Source organism: Nipponia nippon, unplaced genomic scaffold, assembly GCF_047370975.1.
Source record: "Nipponia nippon isolate SJK-2023a ecotype South Korea unplaced genomic scaffold, ASM4737097v1 scaffold_6, whole genome shotgun sequence".
NCBI classification, from domain to species: Eukaryota; Metazoa; Chordata; class Aves; order Pelecaniformes; family Threskiornithidae; genus Nipponia; species Nipponia nippon.
Window position 1 is genome coordinate 41,349,508 of NW_028262380.1, and position 23,234 is coordinate 41,372,741.

Below are 23,234 nucleotides of genomic sequence, written 5' to 3' on the forward strand. Positions count from 1 at the left end.
AGTCATGCCTGTCACACTTCCAGCTGGAAAAATTTAGTTACTAAAATCTTGCTCATTGGTAATATATGCTCATCTATGGTTTTCAGAAATTTCAGAATCATTAACTGCTATAATTCTTCCCTTAAAAATGTATTGCTTTTTCCATGCTATTAAACATGCAAATCACAATAAAATTAAATCACAAAAAGAAAACTAATGTGTTTACTTGAGCTTTTTAATAAAACAGCATCTGTGTTAAGGTAAAGTGAGGTTACCAAAGAGTTCAGAGTCAAAATAGCTTTTAGCTTAGATTCACATAGATTGTCTCCCCTCCAAACAAATAGTAGTTTAAATGTAGAGATATCAAATATTAGTTATATCAGGAAGGATCAAATAACTTGGAACCCTCATCCTCCCAACATACAGGACCTATTCAAAATACTTTTAACTTCTGCCTCCAGCTTTACGAGAACTATTCCCAGTGCCATGCTATTACTATCAACGATGTTGTTGCAAATAAGAAAGTAAACAAAAAAGCTATGTTAATTTCAGGCTTCATTAGAAATGGAAGTGAAAAAACATCCACACTTATTGAACGACAATGGTCTCAAGTATTGGAAAAGTAACATCAAAGTTCTCAGGGAATCTTTCAAATATATCTCATCTTGCTGCTCTCCCATAGAGCTTGTGCCCGTTACCTCGTAAGAAACAAGACTGGATCATTTGAACTTTTGCAAGAATAGCTGTTCCAAATACCTGAGATATGCAAGGTCAGATAGCTTAGGAATGGATGAAACAAGTATCAGATAAGCTTTAGAAAGGGCAAATACAACTTTAAGATCTATCAGTAGAGATCTTTCCAGCAGATATAGATCAATAGCACTGGTGAGGATTGCATGCAGTATGATGCTGCATATGAATCTGGCCTGCTATTTTCAAAAAAGGAGAAATGAAACTAAACTTAGAGCTGTGCCAGAACAGTCAGAGGAATTATGGATCCGGTATTTTATGAGAAGAGACTGAAGAAGGCCATTGAAGTGAGGACTGAAACAGGATGTGACCTCTCTTTAGCAACAGACCAGAAGATACCTGAGAGATCAAACATTTTTAAACAACCTGGCTGCTTAGCTGTGTTCAACTTATTTCCAGAAAGACCAGCATTTTCAGAGATCTGAGTCATCATCTCTGCTGCTGTCAAGTTGCAGGAAGCCCTCAAGTCCTGCTGGTGTCACGGCTTTATGGGTTGAACTCCATGTCCTTCTGATTCAATTCTGCTCTCAGGGTATTTTAGATTCTCTATTAAGTTCAGAATGTCACAACATGCAGAAATTTACAAATTCATCTAATAAAGTTTCATAATTAACTTTATCTGAGTCAGATGAAACCATTAAAAAATAAGCTATCTTGAGAACTACAGCTATCGTCTCACTAGGTAATTAATATTTCAGCTGGTGCCTATTGTTTACAGACACAGAGCAAAGTGCCTTTCAAACTTCTTTCAGTTATCTTCCACATTTCTGAAAAATTTCTTTTCCAGCTCGGTAATAGCTGTTTTTGCATTCAGGGCATGCTCCTATTTTGTGTTATTTCTGCAACTATTTGAAGAAATTGCTCAGAGCAAAAAAAAATTTAGAAGAAACCTACTTCATTTAGCATCTGAATTCTAGCACTGTTCAACATGAAGTTCTGTAGAAAAAGATACTTAATTCTAAGTGGGTCATATGACTTTTTTGTAGATGCACTTGATGGGGCATCTGATCTAAACTGAGTCTCTGTAAAACTAACAGTGTGTATGTGGGAGAGTTCCTATTACTCAGCCTAAGCATCAGATTTCTAGTTTGACCATGCACTGTACTGTATTTATTCTTTATATGACTACTAAGGAGATTGTATACTTAATATTCCTCACAATAGTTAAGATTTTACCAATGTATCTTTAGTAGGAAGCTTTCTGAAGCCAGAAACTTGCTAATTAAGCAGAAATTAAGTAGAAATGCCAGTCAAAAGATTTTAAGGTGCAAGTAGAGAGGACATGACATCAGCTCTCACAGCTGAAAGTGCAATCGTAAAGAACGAGAAAGCAAAATCTTTGGAGAAAATTAAGGTGTAGAAGAACACCCTATGCAGTAATTTTGTGGCTGTTTATTCTATGTTCTCCCCTTCTCCCTGGGGAAATGAGGAAGAGGTTGTAGTGTCTAAAAGACAACAGAAGCATGACAGATTCCATCTGAGCCTGAGAAGAGATGATATTCTGACTTGTGAGGAAAAGGAGTACGGGCAGCTGAAATTCTGAAATATTCTGTAACCACGACGGGCCAAGGGCTACAGCAAAATAAGTTCCAGGAGTGCATTTGCCCTTTTCACAGCTGTTATCACGCTGGAGAGTCGTCATTGTCTACGATCATCAGCTTTTACAAACAGCATTTCTCTTCCTCTACTGTTACCAATGGATGAAATCTATTCTGTAAGAAATTCTCATTATCAGTCCACTTGGACTTGAACTCTTTGTTACTAAATTTCAGCCTCTTCTCCTTGCTAACTTCTAAACTGCTACTGGGATTTTTTTTTTTTTCCTTTTTTTTTTTTTCTGCGGGATGCCAACACTGATAATCGCCCTATGGGTCAGCTATCTGGCTTCTTTGCTACAACAGATTTTTCTGTTTCTTTTTTAAAAAGTCATTTCTCTAGTGATATCATTCTTGTTATGCTATTAAGCTTTATTGAGTTACATAGGAGTAACTTTCTACAGGTCTACTGTGTACTTGGCTCTTGGATGTCCACTGAAAGGATCTGTAAGTGGGTTTAAATACAATCTCTTTTTCTGATCTAAAAATCTTGTCATATTTTCTTTGTTAAGACCTAGTATAATATGCATAGGTCAACGAGTTTGAAGCCAGTAGCTTCATTATATATGTGGCTCATTATATATGTGGCCAAACAACTTTGAACAAACTTCCCCTGAAAATCGCGGCTGTAAATTATTTTAATATCATAAGAAAAGCTTTTATAGGCAAAACACTACTTGGATTTCATTTTAACTAACATTTGAATGGGACTTTGCCCCATCAGCCAGTAGGTGGAGATGTAAGTCCAGTAATTACTGCAGAAAACAGCTATTTGGCAGTCCTTGATACAATTGAAGGTTTGTAAAATACAATTTAACCGAGGTTAGATTTCTTAATAAGCATTAGATGAGACAGATGAAATCTGTCTGCAGTTAAGGCCCGTCTATCAGCCTTCCTTGCCGCAGACATTCTTACAGCCTATGGTCAGCTGTGCCCGTGGAGCTTAGGAAACACTCATATTCAACACACTATTAATGAAAGTAAAAAGGCAAAAAGTTAAATAGGTGATCAAAAGACATATTTTCTAATACCGGACCACATGTTGTCAAGTATTTTAAAAAAGCTTCATCAGTATCCTGTTATACCACATTAAAAAAAAAAAAAAGGCAGTATAAAAAAAATGTAGCCTCAGTCATCCCAATACCCACATTTTGACAAGTTTTGAGTCCTTTCATGCCTACAGAAATTATAAGCATGTTATTACCTTGCAGTAGATACATGAATGTTCTTAAAGTATTACCACTTCCATTGAGACAGTCACAATACTCTGTTTTGGTATTAAAATTTATAAATCTATTAAATTATCATTATAGGAACTAATATCAGAAATTGGTTGCAATAGCAAAAATATCTTGTGATTTATGAAAAACACAATCATGTCTCTTAACATCACTCTGCTATAGAATAATAATATCCCTATTTAGCAGAAATGGAAATGCAAACAATTACAGTAATGTAAGATCAAGTGTAAAAATTAAGGCAATATAGTTGGACGTTTATAATAATTTATTTGTTTTGATTATGCTGCTTGATTTAAGGTCAAATGAGAACACCCCTGAAATAACAGGGCCCATACGATTTAGCTACATCAACTAATTATATATATATTGTAACTACAACTAACAAAGAACTATTCTTCTTCCCTGAATGCCCTTTGAACAAGTCAGGAACAAAGATTGTGCTTTGAACAGTTTTGCTGTTTAAACTGTCATTCTGTCAAAAAGAATCACTACAAAATGGGCTAGGCATTAAAACCTCCTGCAAAGCAGCAGGCTGGGGACTGGAAACATTTCCTGTGGGCTGCGAACTTAGGACGTTTGCTCTCCTTCAGTGCCTTCTGGGAGTCTCTTCAAAACCACTACCCCAAGATCCCCAGACAGTGGTCTGAAAATACTGCTCCAAAATACTTTCTACCCCCGCTGTTTACCTTTTCCTCAGGTACTCTGAGAGGTCCTTTGCATCTTCACAATGCTTTGAAAGGGAAAAATGTTAACAGTTCTCTGGCTGTGCTCCTGGCTTATCACTATCTCGTCCACTCCTAATTCACTGCATGTCCACAGGTCATTTGTACTTATGGGAAAACAGAGTGGTTATTAGCCCGAGCACAAAAAAGCCAGGGAAGTTCTGCAGAATCAGCTAAACTTTCTGCTGGAGAACCAGGAGAGCGGAGGGAGCGGGGTCTCCTCTCTCCTTGCAGGCACCTCATTCTCTGTAGGGGGCAAAAAGACTTGCGTAATTTCATGCCTACAGTGCCTCTCCTGCACTGAAAATAACACTGACATGCCAACTTAACCACAGAAAACATCCGAGGGGTTGATTTTCCAAATAATTCACTTGAAGAGACAGTTACATGCTGTCTTCCCACAAAGGAAATAGCTATTTTCAGAAATGAGCAAAGCTGATATATGAATCCTGTTCCCTAATAAAGGAGACTGTCTTGGCAGTTTATGGAATAACAAATGTCAACTGTTTTGAGCCTCATTTGTTCCTGGTCTCTCAAAAGATATGCATAGCGTTTTATATGCTAACAAAGCAAAATTAGGAGTGTTCATCCTAATTTTCACCCCACTGGTCGCTGGAGGCATTTGCCTTTGCCTCTTGACAAAGCTTGTCTTCCAGCTAGAATAATGATGTTTTGGTCGCTTACATGAAAAGAAAATAGGTGCTAGCTTTGCAGGGGATAATTCAGAATGTGATCTTACATGTCTTATTTCTAAGGTCCTCATCATGTCAATACCTATACTGAACTCTCCTAATATTTTAAACAACATCTGTATTAACTCTCACTCAAGTCTCAGATAAAAGATCTGATTCACAGGTAACTGCCAGGGTTAACGACTACAGAAATATAGAAGAGACATAATGACTGTCAGAGAGATGCAAAAACTACTGATAGCCAGTACTAAAAAGCAATCACCTATAACCCAACATCAAAATGGAAATCGTCTTGAGAGAGCATCTGCAAACATTGTCCTGCATCTGATTCAGTTCATTGTTGCATTAAGAACCTGCATGGTGCAACTCAGCAACCCTGCTCCATGGAGCTTTAAATAGGGCTTTGTGCATAACTGTATCAGTTTGGAACATGTGCCCATGAGGTCCTAGATCTTGGTCTCAGGTCTGGAAAGGGACCTGAAGAGCCAGATACCATTGTACTGTAAATCTGATGCCATTTAGAGCATGTGGAGGAAGTCTTGTGTACCATTTTAGGAAAATTTGCTTGGCAGAAAGCAAGGCTTCCAAATCTGACAAATTTTCCAGGGCCACAGAAGTGGTACATGCTGCATTTTGGCTGAGAAAATAGAGGAACCACTGGATGTATTGTTGGAAAGCCAGAGACTTTGCATATCTTGATTTCTGGCATGGACCAAACAAACATTCTTACAATCAGGATTTAGAACAGAGTTTGCCATTTGCATGAACCTCAAATAGAGCTCGAATAACATTGCAATAGGCTGTAAAAATTGAAGGGTTAATCAGAATTAAAAAAAATCATAGCAAATTGGAGAAGTGAAGTAAACCAAGGCAAAAAAGATAAAATTCAAAATGTTCAGTTACAAAGTATCACACTGATCTAGGGATAATGAAGACAGATCACCTTTTTGGACGTGTCACTTCAAATAGATATGAAGACAAATGCCTTGCCTTCAAACATGTAAAATCTGAATTACAAGAGGAGGATGATGAACACTTGGCTAGATACCAGTTCCGCAGAAAATGATGTGGAGGTTACACTACAGCACAAGCCTGGCATGAATCAACAACGTCAAGGAAATATAAACAGGAACATAGCCTCTGAGACAGGCAATGTCACCCGCCTGTTGTACTAGGCAATGATAAGGCCTTTGGCTGGTGCGGTATCTGCTCTCAGTATGTAAAAAGCCCAGAGGAGAGCAAAAATAATAATCGGAGATCTAGAAAACATGACTTATTAAGAGAGACTGAAAAAAATAAGATAATTTACTTGAAAATGAACAATGAACTGATCTGACATGAGTCCTCAAGTATTTAAAAGGTCTTTTCCCAGTGTACAGTGTACGTGACAAAATATAAAGGGGTTAAAGCTGTGGCAAGAAAGCTTCTGATTAGATATTATGAGAATAGTACTGAAACACTAGCTATATATAAATTTCTTCCCAGCCCTTTCTTTTCATGTTTCCAGCACACACTGCATTGGCAGCTTAATTTCTTCAGAGTGGAAGTCAGAAAAATCTCTTCACCTCAGGGCTAAGGGGGTCCTATGCCAAGACAGCCGCACAGTCAGAATTATTCTACCTATACAAAAAATCAGAAGGTGTATATCGGCAGGTGACGAAGCTTCTATGCCATGCTTAGTTGATCACTGCCTCTGAAAAAAGAACCATGGGCATTGGAGGGGAAAGGAAGGAAAGCATTGTGATACTGTGGAGTATCTGGCAGACCTTATAGAGTAAGGGGGAAATGACAGACACACATACCCCCCAACCCTAACGGCTCATACTGGACAGACGCTGAAGAGTATTAGTAAACCTGAGGCAACGAGCATGTATGGAACTCGCATCAATGTACAGATTTGGAAGCTGTTTAGCACACTGAGGAGTCTGACAAAGTTAGTCATGGGTTTTTGTCTTTGTTCTCTCTTCTGTTGGAAGCAACTGTAGCATAGATATGTGCTTTAGATAGCAATGGGTCATTCTTTAAAAACCCACAACAACAAACATACATAAATGGAAGTGGATGCAGATGTCAATCCCAACTTTATGCTGGTAAACAATATAAAATTAAGAGAAGAGTGTTGGTTTTCTGTTTCTTAGTACCAACAGATGTCACCAAATTCTGCATGAAAGTTCTAGAGAAAATGGCTTGAAAATATAAAATTAAAAATAGAAATAATTATTTTAAAATTGTGATTTCTTTTTTCATGGAAAATTGTTCAGGGATGATTTTATAATTTTGAAAGCCAAGTTATCTGTATCACTAGCATGTTGATAGCATTAAATAGCTCACCTGTAATCATTGAGCAACATCTCTGTCTTCTTCTTGGCCACCATCCCAGTCTTTTTTATGTAAAGAAATACTAAATTCATGTCCAGAAACTACTTAGTTTTCTAATTACTGGTAGTTTTGGTGACCCACTTTATGAATCTGCCCCAGCATATGGGCATATAGACTGTCAAGCTCTAAAGTTAATACTTGTGTGAAGTAGCAGGCTAACAGCTCTAGAAACATTACATTCAAGATGTTTACGTTTCTATGCTAACCACGAAGCTTCAAAGGTGAAAGAAAATTGGAAATACGAGTTTCCACAGAAGCAGAAAAAGCATAGCTACTTTGGCACTGCAGCATCAAGGCATTATGAACAAAATTTGTTCCCTTTTGTCTTGGGAGGCATGAACCACTAGCAACATTCAAGTGAAAAGCTGTGTATCAAACCTGAATCTACCCAACTGAATCTACTCAATCAACTTGTAGGTAGGACTCACTAATTGTGTGAGTGATTCTTGTGAGGTTATAAAAATTATACCAGCAGCAGCTTTTTATCTTTGATTTTTTTTCTTTTTTTTAAATTCTGACATGTTACACTCTCTGTAGAATTATCTCTTCTGACTTGACATTCAGAGAAAATGTACGGGTTGTACAGAACCTCTATGCTGAAATCCGGCCAAAGGCAGGAGAAAATGATTGAATATTCATATCTTCACTCATAAATTGTGTGTTAGTGTCAGCATTTTTCATTGAAAAATTCTGAGATTTTCATGGTGCCACAGGTGGATGGCAGTTTGTAAAAACTATTGTTATCTCCACTATTGTTATCTTCACTAACAGTCTTCTACAGACCATAGCTTGTCAAAACAATAAATCAAGACCTTAAATTGCACAAACTCACACTGGTTGGAGACTGCTTCTCTGTGGAATAATGCCTTTGCATCAAACATTCCTGTAGCACAGTTCAAAACAGTAGATTATACTCAGGCTTTAAAAAATAGACAATTGTTTCTGGTTGTGAGAGGTTTTATGAATATGTTTATAGGCAGAAATAAGCCATAAAAGACACAGACTATAAAGCACCGGGAGCTATAGAACAGAAATCACTGTCCGAAGCACTTTCTAAACTTCAGAAAATGACCATAAAATTGTAAAAGTACTTGTCAGATATGAAATGCAGTCTTAGCAAAGACTTTCTTTGCACCAACATGTTGTTAAAAGTATGTATAAATACTGAAAGTAAGGAGCTGCAGAAAAAGAGTATTTCTGAGAGTATGTCATATTCAAATAAAAGAGCATGCTGACAACAGCTTGCATAACAATATGATTTTACATATGCAAATCAACAGAAGGTGCCAGGTAATCTTCCAATCGAACACACAGCTGGCCACATTAAGGTCACATATTACATCCAAGGTTGAGAGTCTGTGATGCAAGGGAAGAGAAAAATGTACTGATCACCTAATTTCATCCCTTCAGTACATCCAAAATTTTACCAAAAAGCACATTCATAAACCATAAACGGCCCCTACTACTGTGAGACCTCAATCCTGTAACCTTTGCCAGACTCATACCCAAAGTAGCCTTGCGATGGTGGGGTGATTCTATTCCTATTTTATAAATGGGAAACTGAGTACAAGAACTAAAATGTCTTGCCAGAGGTTACAAAGTTGCTTCTACTTCCTCATCTAGCCCAGTATTTGCCAAACTATTGTTCTGGTCCTCTGCTAGAATTATGTGATTTTCCAGCTTCATCTCCCTTCAGGGAGGTCTGGAGATGACAGCCCTATATCAGAAGGCAAACAGGCTGTCATAGAAAGGAGCCCTTGGAGAGCAAGGAGTGGTCATATACCAAAAAACAACTAACTTTCCCAGATAGGTGCTAGAAGTCTTGGCATCCAGTAAGTAGCACAATGCTTCTTTGTGTTAGGATTTCCATCTTTAGTTGCAATTCAATAGGTTAGGATTTCCATCTTTAGCTGCAATTCAATAACAATGCTGTTAGGTCTCACCTGCACCTTTCCCTCCCTCCTGTATCATAAAGTTACACCACCATAAAACTGCTCCGAGGAGCTGTGCAGCCCCTTCCTACCCTAATTGATCTGTCCTACATTAATCCTCTCTGTTTGTGGTTTTTCCAAATAGTCTTTTGAGTTGAATTGTTGATGTTTTCTTGTCTCATTAAAAATATGTTGCTGCTGGCATGAATGGACATTGATGCCCATTTTCAGATTGAGCATGTGATAACATGAATTGATGTAGCGTAAGTGCTGCCAGGAAATAAAGAGCAGTCATCCCCAGCAGGCTTGAGCATATCAAACCTCTGCTTTAAACTTCCACAGAGCTTTTAGCCCAGACAGGCTATTAAATCATATAAACTGACATGCTGTATATATCACAGTCCATTATAGTAACAACGTTATCCTATTAGTTTAAGTGGCAATCGCTTGGGTTAGGCAAACTCCTCCAGAGACTAGAGTACTTGCACCACAGGAAGAAACAGCCACACAAGAGCATGCTCTTATGTCCCAAACCCATATATCCCATAAGGGCATGCTCCCAAACCTCTGCAACAACAGAGAAACAAACCATCTGGAGACAATAAGCCAAGGTGATCCTTGCCACAAAGGAGGTAAACATCTCTGGTCCTCCCTGCTTATAGACTAGAAGAAAATTTCCCAAGTCATCTCAAATTCTGCTGAATGATCATTGGCCCTGGGATCAAGACAGTGAGCATCATCATGCAGTGACGATGATTTCACGACTGTCTGACAATTTGCCACAATACATCAGAACACCAATTTGCTCTGTGTCATTTACACAACCCTGAATGCATCAGCAGAAAACAGGATTAAGTCCTCTTCAGAATATATTGGGGTAGTTGTACATGAATCTCAAGAGAAAAATCACTACAGCCAACTGTGACGAGCTGCAAGTGTGACAGACAGGTTGAATGCAATATAAAACTTCTGTTGTTTCCGTGGCACATGAAAAAAGGAAATCAACAAGGAGTTCACAGATTTAGTCTCTGGATGGGAAGGCAACATTATTAGGGGAGAAGTCCAATTTCCATGCCTCTATGGATTCAACGTATCCTGAAAAACAGCAACACAGATCTTTCAGAAAAATAGCTAATCTTAAAGGCTACATGAGATCCATTTATGGAATAGTTGTTAAACCTTCCTAAACACTACAATGAGCATAGAGCAATAGCCAGTATTTCACATAAGAACTTTGATTGAAAATACATTTTATATGGCTATAGTTTGGTTCAGTGAAACCTATGGGAAACTTGGCATGGCCAGTGACAAACTACATGTGAACCAAAATCATAAATTTTGTAGATGAATGCAGCCTGATCCAAATGCAGTTATAAATGTCGTGAGACTCCCAGGCTGGTGCTAGTACATCATCTGTACCTGAATTTGACACTGGGCAGGCTGGAAGCTTCTGAGTGTGTTATACAGCCCTAAAGTCATAAACATCAAGCCAAATCTTGGTGTAAAGCTACTTGTCACGAACAACTGCAGAGGGCATGAGAATGGGTGTGGGTGTACATCAGGAAAAGCTGAGATCTGGAATGAAGCTCCAAGCTCTGTTACAGAGAAGAGTGGAGATGCTGCCTTGCTGCCTGAGTGGCACTGCAAGTGTATGAACAATAGAACATGGCCACGCTCACACTGCAAATGGATGAGAATGTCTACATTCTTCACAAGAGGGATTCTGAACTGAAAGACTGCGTCCAGATAGACGTTGTCCAACAGGAGAGTGCCTGTTAAACACTGACCATAGTGGAGTACAGTTAAAAAAAAAAAAAAAAGTGGGGAAAAATTAATTCCAGATACATTAGCTCAGCTGGCACCGGAGCTCACTAAAAGCCTACCTGACAACACTTCAGTTTGTTGTGTCAATGTCTGCTGCAGCAGTATTTTGATCATATGCAGATGGAAAGCAAATGTATCATTAGGATAATACAATGACTGCTCTTAGGTCTTCTGTAGTTTGATCTGGTTTTATGTACGTTATTTCTTAGGTTGATGTGACCTTTTCTGCTTAACACACATACTGAGCTGGCATTTTAAGCACGGGGAAAAACTCATCAGCGCAATTTTTGAATCACGTACCCATTATTTGCTGGTGTTTTACTAAAAACACTGGCAATTTTCCAGTTCATTAGGGATCAGCTCAGATCTGACGCTGCTGGCAAGAAATAAAGCTATTAGGATACCAATAGTAAAATATTTAACCCAAATGAAAAAAAAAAAACCAAACCCAAACCTCTACTGCTTACAAAATAGTAACATAATAATTATGGTGCTGGCTGAAGCCATTTCTAGTTTTAGTATATATGCACCTAAAGGAAAACTGTTCTGTTGCTTTAATTCTATAGAAGCTGTCTTGGTCAATTAAGTTACTGATATCTAAAATGGTTTGTAACATTTACCATACTTGTTGTAAGCAAGGTATTAAAAAGCTCGAGGTGTCAGCAGAGAAGGCCCTAAGAGAAAAGCAGTACTGACTTTGAATTGGAAAATAATTCCTCTCCTAAGCAAAATTCATACTGATTATGTAAAACACTTCTATACCCTCCCCATTCTAGGCAGAGGGTACTTTTGAGCAAAGATATTGTCCTAGCTCAGCCAACTTCAATCCTGCTGCCATGTGTGGGGATGGACGTGGTGGTTCTATGTACAATGCTGCTTTTCCACCTGCATCGTTCTGATGTGAATCCTGTGATGGGGAAAACAAAGGAAGGCTTTTGCTGATTTGTGTAAGAACTGGGAAGCCTCTCCACCTTTATGGGGAGACGACTACTCAGATTACAAGAGATTTATAGGTTGCATTGCCCTATATGTTGTTCCTTGCAAAGCCATTTATCCATGTGTCTCACGAATGCAGGCAGGACAAGGTGGGTATCAACTGCTGCCATGCTGACTGTAACAACAGTTCATGCAAAACCGCCACATTTGTTCTGTACTGCATAAAGCCTCATCTGTTCCAGAAAGTTTCCTACGAGTATCTCCTCTTCAGGCCTCTCTTGTCCTTGAGAGATGCATACTACAAACTGCAAATGTGTGAAAGGGTTGATAAGCAACCCTGTAGCTACACTGGCGACATATGTTTTACTTATACACAAATTTTGAATGCTGAACCAAATTATATGATGGGCTAGGTGACTTTCAGTAAGTGGCAAGAAATTGCAACTGCTCAGAGGACCAGGAAGACTTGTGGAAGAGCAATGGAAGCTCTAGCAGCTCCGGAGTGTTATGTGATTGCACTAGCTGCATCTATGTTGTGGAGTAGTCACACTGGCAGCTGATGGGAAGTACTTCATCAGCACTTACACCAATGCCAGATGAAGGCTGATGGGCCTAGATGGAGATAGGTAAAAAGCAACAAGTAGAATAATGAAAATAAGCCCACCAAATGCTGCAATTACCTACTTCTCCCTGTACAGAGCTGATCATTCCCAGGATATAAGGGTCAATTTCTGCATGAATCAGATCCATTACATCAAAATAGTGCAGTCTGGGACAGAGACATAGGTTTTCTGTTGCTATTCTTTCCAGGTTTTGTTTTGGGGAGGGGAAAATGCTGAGTTTTAAACTGTCAAAACCTGCAGCGTGGAGTTTCAGCCAGGCCTACTGACAGCATCAGAGCCAGTCCTGCTGCCAGCCCTGCTGGGATGCATGGTGTGTGAGAGACCTGGGGACCATGTCTGTCTGTCTGTCCTCTCCCTGATGATGCAGATTAATCCCAGCTGATCCTTACATGAGAATAAGTAAAAGAAAAGAAAAGAAAAAAGGATCTACCTTTGGGAAGAGTAGAAGATCATTCCTGTGAATGAGCTGATGTATACAATACTGGGATCGGAGGCTGGCTTATCAAAAATTATTTACAAATCAGCTTGACACTGTTCAGGTTTGGCAGCCTTGTGTTTAAGTTACAGCAATACATATACAGTAGCAATATCACCAGTCATAAACAAAGCATCTGCTGGCAGAATGTGGACTCAGCTATCGATGCATGTTTTGCATCAATCTCCAGCAAAGAAAACATTAAACTAAAGTCTGTTCAGGAAGTGCTCTGTGGAATAAACAGAATAACTGCAGTCACATTCACTCCTTGTCCAATGCCAATTCCTTCTCTTAACTACAAGTATGTGCCTGTTTCTTTTATGCACAACCACCAGGCCAGGAAAGATTGGGAAGATTTGTGTTTCCAGGCACAGCTTGTGAATTCTGCAACTTGTTGCCCTGATCTTTTTCCTAATTTTGGGGTTTTATAAACCTGTATAGAAGCTGTTTGCTTCTACTACCTTTCATTAGTACGAGGTGGTCTACATGGGAATTTCTGGGCTTGGATTCTTCTGCTACAGGTACCTTCTTTGCTTGTTCTGATTCATGTTCCCACTCTCCCCTTTATTGCTACTTACTCAAAGGGGTCGCTGGGATCAGCTCTCTGGAGCTCTGGAGGAATCGGTATTCTTTTGTAGTACATTTCCCAGTCAAAAGCTCCTCGCATGGCATCCCCCGCCTGTGCCTCGTAGCCAAAGTGATTGTGGTCAATGACATCGATCATAGGACACACGATGGTTTTGTGGTTTAGTGCAATCTGGTCTGAAAAATGAAAGTAGAAAATAGGAAACGGCATGTCTAGTCAAGCCATCTATCATATTACTGCAAAGCGAATCCCACAGGTTTTCTGATGTTTGAAGATTGCTTGCTTTGTTCCCTATGGCACCCAAATAATTTCATTTTTCAAATCTGTATCAAACCTTTATCTAAAGTGGACTTAATGCAGTTGGGCAATGATTAGAAGCATTTACAGTTCTTTAAAGGGAGGCCTATCCCTGTGAGACGCACAGGAGTCCAGTCATCTATATCTCTGTCACTTTGCTACTCTGAGCTGTCCCTAATCTGTCAGCTACGGAACAAGCCAGCAAGCAAAATGTAAAAATACTCCTTCAGCTGTGGGGAGTGTGTATGGCAAGCTCCTGTGAGAGAGATTCGGGTTCCCAAATGTGAATCTCAGCCCTTGCAACCATTCAGCCACTGTTCCTGTGGCTCTAGCGTGCATCAGCTTTGAGATCAAATGCTACAAATTAAAGGCAAACTCCAACACGAGGAACAAAACAGGGCTTGTGTCCTTTTTTGTACCTATCTTTGAGATATAAAGAAGGCCCCACAATATTATTCTTACCTGTTTTCTAAAGAAATGAAGGTTTGTTTGGTTTTGGGTTTTTGTTTTTTTTTTTTTTTTTTTAATTGGAACTGTGAGGCTAAATCAAATTCCTATCTCTAATATAAGAGCAGGGTGAGCCTGAGTCTTCTTTGGTGAATCCTATTGCTTAATCCTGTAGAGCTCCTCAGAAAAGAAAGAAAAGTAAAGAAGATACTCCAGTTGCAAGAATTAGGCAGAAGATTAATGGTTTGAAATGAGGAAGTAGAGAGAAAATTTGTAGCTGCGTTGGCATGAAAGGATAGCAGAAAAACTATCTATGAACCCTTGAAAAAACAAAGTCTCAAAATTCCAAGTATAATAAAGCTTTTTCTCCAAATGGCAGCCTAAATTCTTTACAAAATGTAATACATTGTAGGGCCTATGTGGAAAACTTGCTTTTGTCTTTAAGGATTAGATTTCATTGGTGCTTGACAATACCCTAAAAAACATCAGAGAGCTGAGAGTAGAATGAACACTTAGATAGGAAGGCAGGTAATACTGGTGTAATGATTAATAATACAGATTCTGCTTCCTTGCTTCTGAAGGATTGAAATTAAGAAAAAAGATTATGTTAGCAAAACATCTGTAGTTTTCATATTTATCCTCAGTTGTTGTTTACAGACTATCCAAATGGGGGAACAACGCTGACTGCTAGTAAGAAATTACTATGCCTGGAAGTTCAGCAGGTCTTTACATCCTTATCCTTTAATAGTGAAATAAATTTAAAGCACAGGCTCTCACAAAATTCTAGGAAACTCATCTCAGACATAATAGCTGCATTACTGTTGCTATTGCCAAATATAATTACGTTCACTGGTATACTGTGTAGTGTTATCTGTAATCATTATGTAAAGTCATTTTTACATAATCTCTTTCCTGTGATGGTTCTGCTAATAGTTACGGGGTTTATAATAATCTGTCTCTGATCCCCCTCCTTCTAAATTGATTGGAGGAGAGAAACTAAACGGGATTGATTTGGCTGGAACAGGTCAAAGGTAGACTCATAATAAATTAGCATCCTTCTCTTCATCTTTAAAAGCCACTGCCTTTAAATAGACTGAAGGATTGGATATCTCCAAGTCCCATGCAGAGACAGCCAGGGAGAAAATTATTTAAGCAATGCTCAAACTCAATCCCGATCTTCCTTCCTACAACTCTGCAAGATTCTCAGCATTCTCCTGGAGAAGCTGGCTGCTCATAGCTTGGACGGGCATATGCTTCGCTGGGTAAAAAACTGGCTGGATGGCCAGGCCCAAAGAGTTGTGGTGAATGGCGGTAAATCCATTTGGCGGCCAGTCACAAGTGGTGTTCCCCAGGGCTCAGTGGTGGGGCCGGTCCTGTTCAACATTTTCATTGATGATCTGGATGAGGGGATTGAGTGCACCCTCAGTAAGTTTGCAGATGACACCAAGTTGGGTGGAAGTGTCAATCTGCTGGAGGGTAGGAAGGCTCTACAGAGGGACCTGGACAGGCTGGACCGATGGGCCGAGGCCAACTGTATGAGGTTCAACAAGGCTCAGTGCCGGGTCCTGCACTTGGGTCACAACAACCCCATGCAACGCTACAGGCCGGGGGAAGAGTAGCTGGAAAGCTGCCCAGTGGAAAAGGACCTAGGAGTGCTGGCTGACAGCCAGCTGAATATGAGGCAGCAGTGTGCCCAGGTGGCCAGGAAGGCCAATGGCATCCTGGCTTCTATCAGGAATGTGGCCAGCAGGACTAGGGAAGTGATCGTCCCCCTGTACTTGGCACTGGTGAGGCCACACCTCGAATCCTGTGTTCAATTTTGGGCCCCTCACTACAAGAAGGACATTGAGGTGCTGGAGCGTGTCCAAAGAAGGGCAACGAAACTGGTGAAGGGTCTAGAGCACAAGTCTTAGGAGGAGCGGCTGAGGGAACTGGGGTTGTTTAGCCTGAAGAAAAGGAGGCTGAGGGGAGACCTTATTGCTCTCTACAACTACCTGAAAGGAGGTTGTAGCGAGGTGGGGGTTGGTCTCTTCTCCCAAGTAACAAGCAATAGGATGAGAGGAAACGGCCTCAAGCTGCGCCGGGGGAGGTTTAGGTTGGATGTTAGGAAAAATGTCTTCCCTGAAAGGGTAGTCAGGCATTGGACCAGGCTGCCCAGGGAAGTGGTTGAGTCCCCATCCCTGGAGGTGTTTAAAAGAAGGGTAGACGTGGTGCTTGAGGACATGGTTTAGTGGTGGACTTGGCAGTGATAGGTTAACGGTTGGACTCAATGATCTTAAAGGTCTTTTCCGACCTAAAGGATTCTATGATTCTAAGATATTTGCAAATAAGACGATGCTTACCTGCCTGTTCTTGTGTGTATCTGCAGAACTTACTTCTCAGCCCTAAAAATATTTCAGAGATGATGAGGAATCACAGGAAGATCTTGACTTTTGAAGAAACCAGACTGTTTGTAGTTGTGCACACCAAAAGGCAGAGTAATCAAACTTGCAGCCTCAATGTTTCTTTTAGTATGCCTAAAATAATAAATTTTGCATATATACTTCTTAGGCTCAAATATGGCTCCAATACGAATTTAAGAAACAGAAAAAAGGGCTGTAGGGCTTGCTTACAGTTCACAAGAGTGTCCTAGCTTTACAGATGTGAATATGCTGCTGCCTTTGCCAGCCACTGCTCTTTATCCCACCTGCTTCTAACACAAGAGTCTGAAAGTCGCAGCTGAAATGCTTTACAGTTTCTTTTTTATTGCCTTTACCCATCATCCTCTCACAAATTCTTACTGGTCTGAAAATTTCCATGCATTATTTCAATGCACATACGCTGCAGACAAAGGGAAGAGCAGACAGATAAGCATCATTGTACATCTAAAAATCTTGCAAATTTGAGGGAAAGCATAGGACCAAGAGGGAACATTGCTCAGAGCTTTCTCCCTAGCAATTTTAAGCCATATATACATACATATTTGAATTCAGCACTGTTACTATCAAGCAGAGTGTGCACATGTAACAATGAACAGAAGTTTTCAATATTGGATAAGTCACTATCTCAAAAATGTTTTATCTTTATGAGAAAGATGCACCCCTTTAATTTCAAGTGCCTATTTCAAATTGACCTGGCTAAAGTAGTAGTGCCACATTGCAAATACTCTTATTTTCCTACTTAAATATGTGCTTACAGATGGTGACAACATTTGAGTGGGTCAGCAAATTATCTCTTGTTATCTGAGTTGTCATAAGTACTTGTACTCTCAATCTCCCCACTGGCAAGTAATGCATCATATAAATGTTGTGGAGAGGGACAGCTATAGCTAGCAGGTGTCTTGATAACTTGCTAAGCATGATCTATTCATAATATAGTTTTAAGTCTTCGTCAGGAAAAAAAATCTGGTTTGACAAACCTAGTTCTGGTAGCCTATGGCACTACTGAGCTATTGTCCACCTCCCCTCTTAGTGCTCCCACAGCAACATCAGCAGAAGGAAAGAGGGGCCCGCATCTTTCAGCTAGTTTCCCACTCAGTTTCTTACCTGCAATAACTGTGACTTCACACTACACTAGACTCTCAACTACAGCATCTGGAGCCCAAGTCACATCTTTCCTTCTGCTGACTTTATACTACTGAGGAGTGATAACAAACAGCTGTGTTTGCCAACATTTCTACATGACTACAGCTGCCTGCTCAGTGAACATCAGGGAAAACTCTCAGAGATCTGAGTGTGGCTTATCTCAGTTTAGAAACTCATTTAAGCTAAAGAAATAATCTAAATAAAGCTTAAAGAAAATAAAGAAAAGCCATTTTGCACCTGTTTTTAACGAAACAAAACAAAGGACTATAACTGAAAACTACTATGGCTCAGCTCCACAAAGCTATTTAGATACCTAGCATGTATGGAAATAACTCAGTCTTCCTCTGGTCTAAAAAGTGATAGTCAATTCTGAAAATATAAATTAGATGCCTAAATAACTTCGAGAACCATCTTTACGTGATGGCTCTCAGTTCCTTCCCAACTTGCAAGGCCTCATTTTGAAAAAAACAAAACAAAACAAAACACCTGGTTTGGAACATTGGAAACCACTGCCCCTCTCAACAAAGACTGGCAGTCTTCATTCCAGAGCAGGGCTGAACTGGGCTCTTGTTGAGGACTTTTCACTACATATAGCATATATAATCAGACCTAAAATAGGGCAGCTTCAAAGCAAGAAATCCCCAATATATCCTCTGTTTTGGTTTCCTTGAAGGACATTCAGTCAAATGCAGCGTTGAGTGAATCACAAGATAGACTGTCAGACAAATATTGCAAAAATGTATTAAGTTTACTATTATTAGTAGCTAGGTATCATCTGATTTCAGTATAGTAAATATTTGCCACCTAATGTTTATGAGAAAGTACTTTCACCCCTTTTGGAAAACAGGACACTGGGCATCCTTAAATATACTAGCTTTGTATTCATTCTCTATTTGTCCTTCATGTAATGCTTTACTTTTTCTTTCAAAATAAAGCCTACTGATCCTGGGCTCCGGTGTTCCTCAAGATTAATTTCTAGATCCTCTGGCTGGTTAGCCAAGGGTATTTCTACTATATTTGGAACTAGAAAGATCTCACTCCACTTAAGAACTAAAGAGAACTGGGACTTGGTCCCTGATGAAGCTTCTCGCATCTTTCCAGTTTTCTGGCTTGAGGCTGAGGGGTACAATCATCAGTTCAATACCCAACTGCAACCTAACTGCAATTATGAATCCTTTGTGACCATTCTATTTATTTTTCATTTTTTATAGGCTGAAACCTAGCTAGATGTACCTTCATTTCAGACAAGAAAGGAAGAAAAGGAATCAGTTTTGCAGCTTGCAATTTTCCTGTGTCTAAGTTAGCAAAAATAGAAGAGTTACGTCTCATCTGCAGTAACTTAGCAAAAGATTTCAGAGGACAAGAGTGTGAATCTTCTTGAGATTTTTTCATTAGTAGCAATGTATTATGCATGGTGGGGCAAAATCAGCAAGCAGAGGAAGGTGGCTGTAGAATACACCAGAGTGTTTAATGGCTACTTGTTAGGGCTGCTTGTGGAAGGCTTGTTGAAACTTGTATTTCCCTCTGCTCCTTTATGCCATTTGGGCTTTACATGAAGACACAGAGGTTATTTTTAAAAATGCTGATGATGTGATTAAGGGCAAAGTGGTAACAAGGGGATGGACAGTATGTGTAATCTGATATGAAAGCTAGAAAGGATGTAAATTTGGAATTTTGTACATTATCTTGTGACTGATCTGAAGAAAAACTAGTTACTAGTATTTTTTTCGGTCTCAAGCAATAGTTCATTAGCAGAACAGCATCTCTTCTTGATTGCAAATACTTTATCAGTTTATTGTGTGGCCAAACCAGTCCTAGCAACAAAATTCAAGAAACAATAACCATTAATTGGTGAAACCCTGTTCTGTCATGTACTTACAACATACTCTTTTAATTAATACAAACTTCTTTAGTAGTAAACTCAGAAATTTTCTTTGGTTTTGCTAGTGAAAAAGCACTCACTTTGCAAAGCGCATACACTTTGCATGTAGTCAGGTAGAAAAGGGGACATTTGTAGACAAGGCGACATTGTTTCCCGAAGTGAAATCCCAGACTACAACAGTTGATTCTTTCCATTCCTTTGACTAATGGGGCTTTGCCAGCTGCAGCTGGAATCCAGCAAAGCAGTCAATAGCAAATCATTCTTTCTGAGCTTCCTATTGTGAATGCAGTTGTTATTGGATTTAACTCTGAGGTCTTGGATACATTTACAGCAAAAGCTGTTTGAAAGGAATGTGGAGGGTTAGGAAGGAGTACAATACCTGCATAACAAAAGTTTTCAGGTGGATAGTAAGGGCATAGCATAATACTAGATTTAGCAGTGTATTTAGTGGTAGTAATAAGAGAATAAATCATAACTCTAATAGGCCAAAGTGATACTTCAAAATTTTACAAGTTCTGTAGTCACAAGAACCATAAAATGGAGCTGCTCACTTTTCTCCGAGTTCTCTCTCATACTGACTCTTCAGACACTGCAGCACAGCTCCAAACACTTCTACACAGTGTACGTCCTGCTTATTGTGGGACATGGTTTTGATTGCTTAAGCTATGCTGTATGCTCTAATTTTAATGGCTGATGAATGCTCATACACTTACTAAGCAAGGGAGGCAGCCAATTCACGTTGACTTCACAATGGGAATCCAGAAATGTCAAGACTTCTCCTCTAGCCAGCGAGGCTCCTAGCAGCCTGGTCCGAATGAGCCCTTCTCGTTTCTTGGTACGTACAATCCTCACTTTGGCAAAACGGACCATGTATTCCTCCAGCTTCTCTTTTAAGTGTTCTAGAAAGAAGGGCAAAAAAAGCGTCAGTGGTGCCAGGCCTGGAGGAGCCAACAGAAGGACAGGTCGGCATACAACCTGCAAGCAGCCTATCTACTTCCATCTCTTGTCATTTCAAGTCCTCCAAAATCTGCCACAAATCCTCTCCGAGACGGTTCTGAAAGTGCAAATGTTCTCTGTTTTATCACACAGAGGAAGACACTAACACTCTTCACCTTTTACTGCAGTTGCTACTGGCAACCTGCCATCCACGATATAGTCATGGCCAAAACAACTGCAGGATATTCATTCACCCTCTGGTTCCTGCAACCCAAGGCCAGATGAACGTTCTGGCATGTCATTTTATACACAGTGTCCTTTCCAAGTGGGTCTCCTATATCAACCAATTATGAAGAACTATGTGTGGAAAGCAATTTTAAAAAGTAACTGTTAAACTAGCATGATTAGATTGTTTTTGTAATGGGAAGGGAAACAGACATGAAAGAAGACCTTAATAGCGGGATACTAGCACAAAACAAATGGACAGCTGACTTCCTAATAAATTAAGCTGCAAATGTAGAGCAATTGATAGATTCTCTTATCTGCATAACCTGTCTCTGTTTGTATCACAAAACAGCACCTTTGAGAACTTTTTTTCTTCTGACTAGAAACGCACACTAGGAATCATAAAAAAAAAACCCAACAACAAAAAACACCCTAGAGTTTTGCCTCTTCCTAAATACATCTACAACAGAAATACTGATCTTTTGTCTTTGATATAACACCTCAGCTTGTCAGACTCATTACTTTGGAAAAATCTGATAATTTCATTTGGCAGGGAAAGAGGGAGAAAAAAGCTTAGTCTCCAATAATTAAAACTGGTGATAAGCCACATTTAGTGATGCTAGGGGTTGCAAGCTAGGTCTCACTGAAATGGGTTTGCCAGGTTATGATTGCTTCTTATATCAGCTACTAATTCTTTGGACTTGCATGGTCAGTACAGGCCTTGATCCAGACCTGGCATCATTAGAGATTGCAAGAAGTTTGCTACGGACTACCTGAAAGGACTATCATTCAGCCGTACCCTCGAGCGTATAAGGCTGACACATAGAATAAAGGCAATAAACAAACAAGTCACAGTGCAGAGAGTACAGAATCTTGTGTCAAAATAAAGTCAAGCTCCAGTGAAATAGAGCTTCCTTCTTGTCTCTGCTCGTTTCCTTCCTAGCTGACCAATGCACAAGATTTTCCAGATCTACCTGCAGATTAGGAAGGAGTAGAAACATTAGTGTGTTGTTACATGTATTTAGTGGGAGAGTACTGCCTGGGATGCTTCGCTGCATTGAGGAATCCTGATGTGTGCTGACACAGAAGAGGGAGCAGCCTGAGACCTGGGAACATCAGCTTGTAAGGATTACAGAACAGACTAGGGGTTTTGGGAGGGAGAAACTGAAAGCTTCGGAGACCTGCTGAGTCAAGAGAGTGGTTTGTGTTCATAGTACTACTCGGGAGAAGTATTAAATCAAGTGAGAAAGGCAAACCAAGTCTGAGACAAAAAATAATAATGACATTCAGATAAACATAAAATATTTTTGCTTCTACTCTGTGGTTGATCGTAGAATACACAGATTTAAATTCTGAAATACGGTTCATCTACGGTTGGACTCTATGATCTTAAAGGTCTTTTCCAGCCTAAATGATTCTATGATTCCATGAAATAAGAAGAAAAGAGGTATCCATTTTTCCACCCCATTTTGCTACTTACATACTCAACAAAACCAAACACAATCCCCCAGCAGATGCAATGACAAGAGATGTACTATGTCTTTGAATGATGATCTTTATATGACCAACCATATTCACAGGACAACAGCTGTATGCCACTCTGACTCATTTTAGGTACCAGCTACAATTCAGTATTGTGACTGAACTGAGGTTAAGTCAAGTCTTACATCATTTTGTGCCCACGTGCAAGACTGTCTAAACCGTATATTTATCGAACCGTTTTTATGAGATCCATTGAGGCTATTCCCATAGCGTAGGAAACTAGAAGAAGGGAAATATACCTTAAAAACAAATATACAAAGACCTTGCAGGTAATATAAGAAAGTCTGTTAGGGCTGTCAATCTGCATTTTTTTCTATGTTGTAAATTGTATCATCTTATAGCCATGAAAAATGAAATAGTTTCAAAGTGACAGGATATTACATATTTCCAAAGTTAATCAAACTTAATTTGTTAGGTACCATAGATTCTGTTAGTCCTCAGCCACTGGAAATTTCCTGTAGTTCTCTAAGGTCATCTAACCCTTTCGCCTCTGATCTCTTCCACCCACAAGTCTTAAGTTTGTTTGCACTGAGTAGTGCATATGAACCCTGCACCAAGAGAAAGACCACATTGCTGCACACTGTACAGACAACCAAGATGATGATTCAG

The 23,234-nt window shown here is 39.6% G+C and overlaps 1 protein-coding gene across 1 annotated transcript in view; it reads right to left on the bottom strand.

Moving 5' to 3' along the window:
• GALNTL6 (polypeptide N-acetylgalactosaminyltransferase like 6) overlaps nucleotides 1–23,234 on the bottom strand; it is a 486,847-nt gene that overhangs the window by 72,092 nt on the left and 391,521 nt on the right. Inside the window, exons 5-6 of the mRNA XM_087737678.1 lie at nucleotides 20,636–20,821; nucleotides 13,726–13,909 (exon numbers count right to left, since the gene is read on the bottom strand). Coding sequence (XP_087593804.1) covers nucleotides 13,726–13,909; nucleotides 20,636–20,821 — 370 coding nt within the window. The remainder of the gene's footprint in view (nucleotides 1–13,725; nucleotides 13,910–20,635; nucleotides 20,822–23,234) is intronic.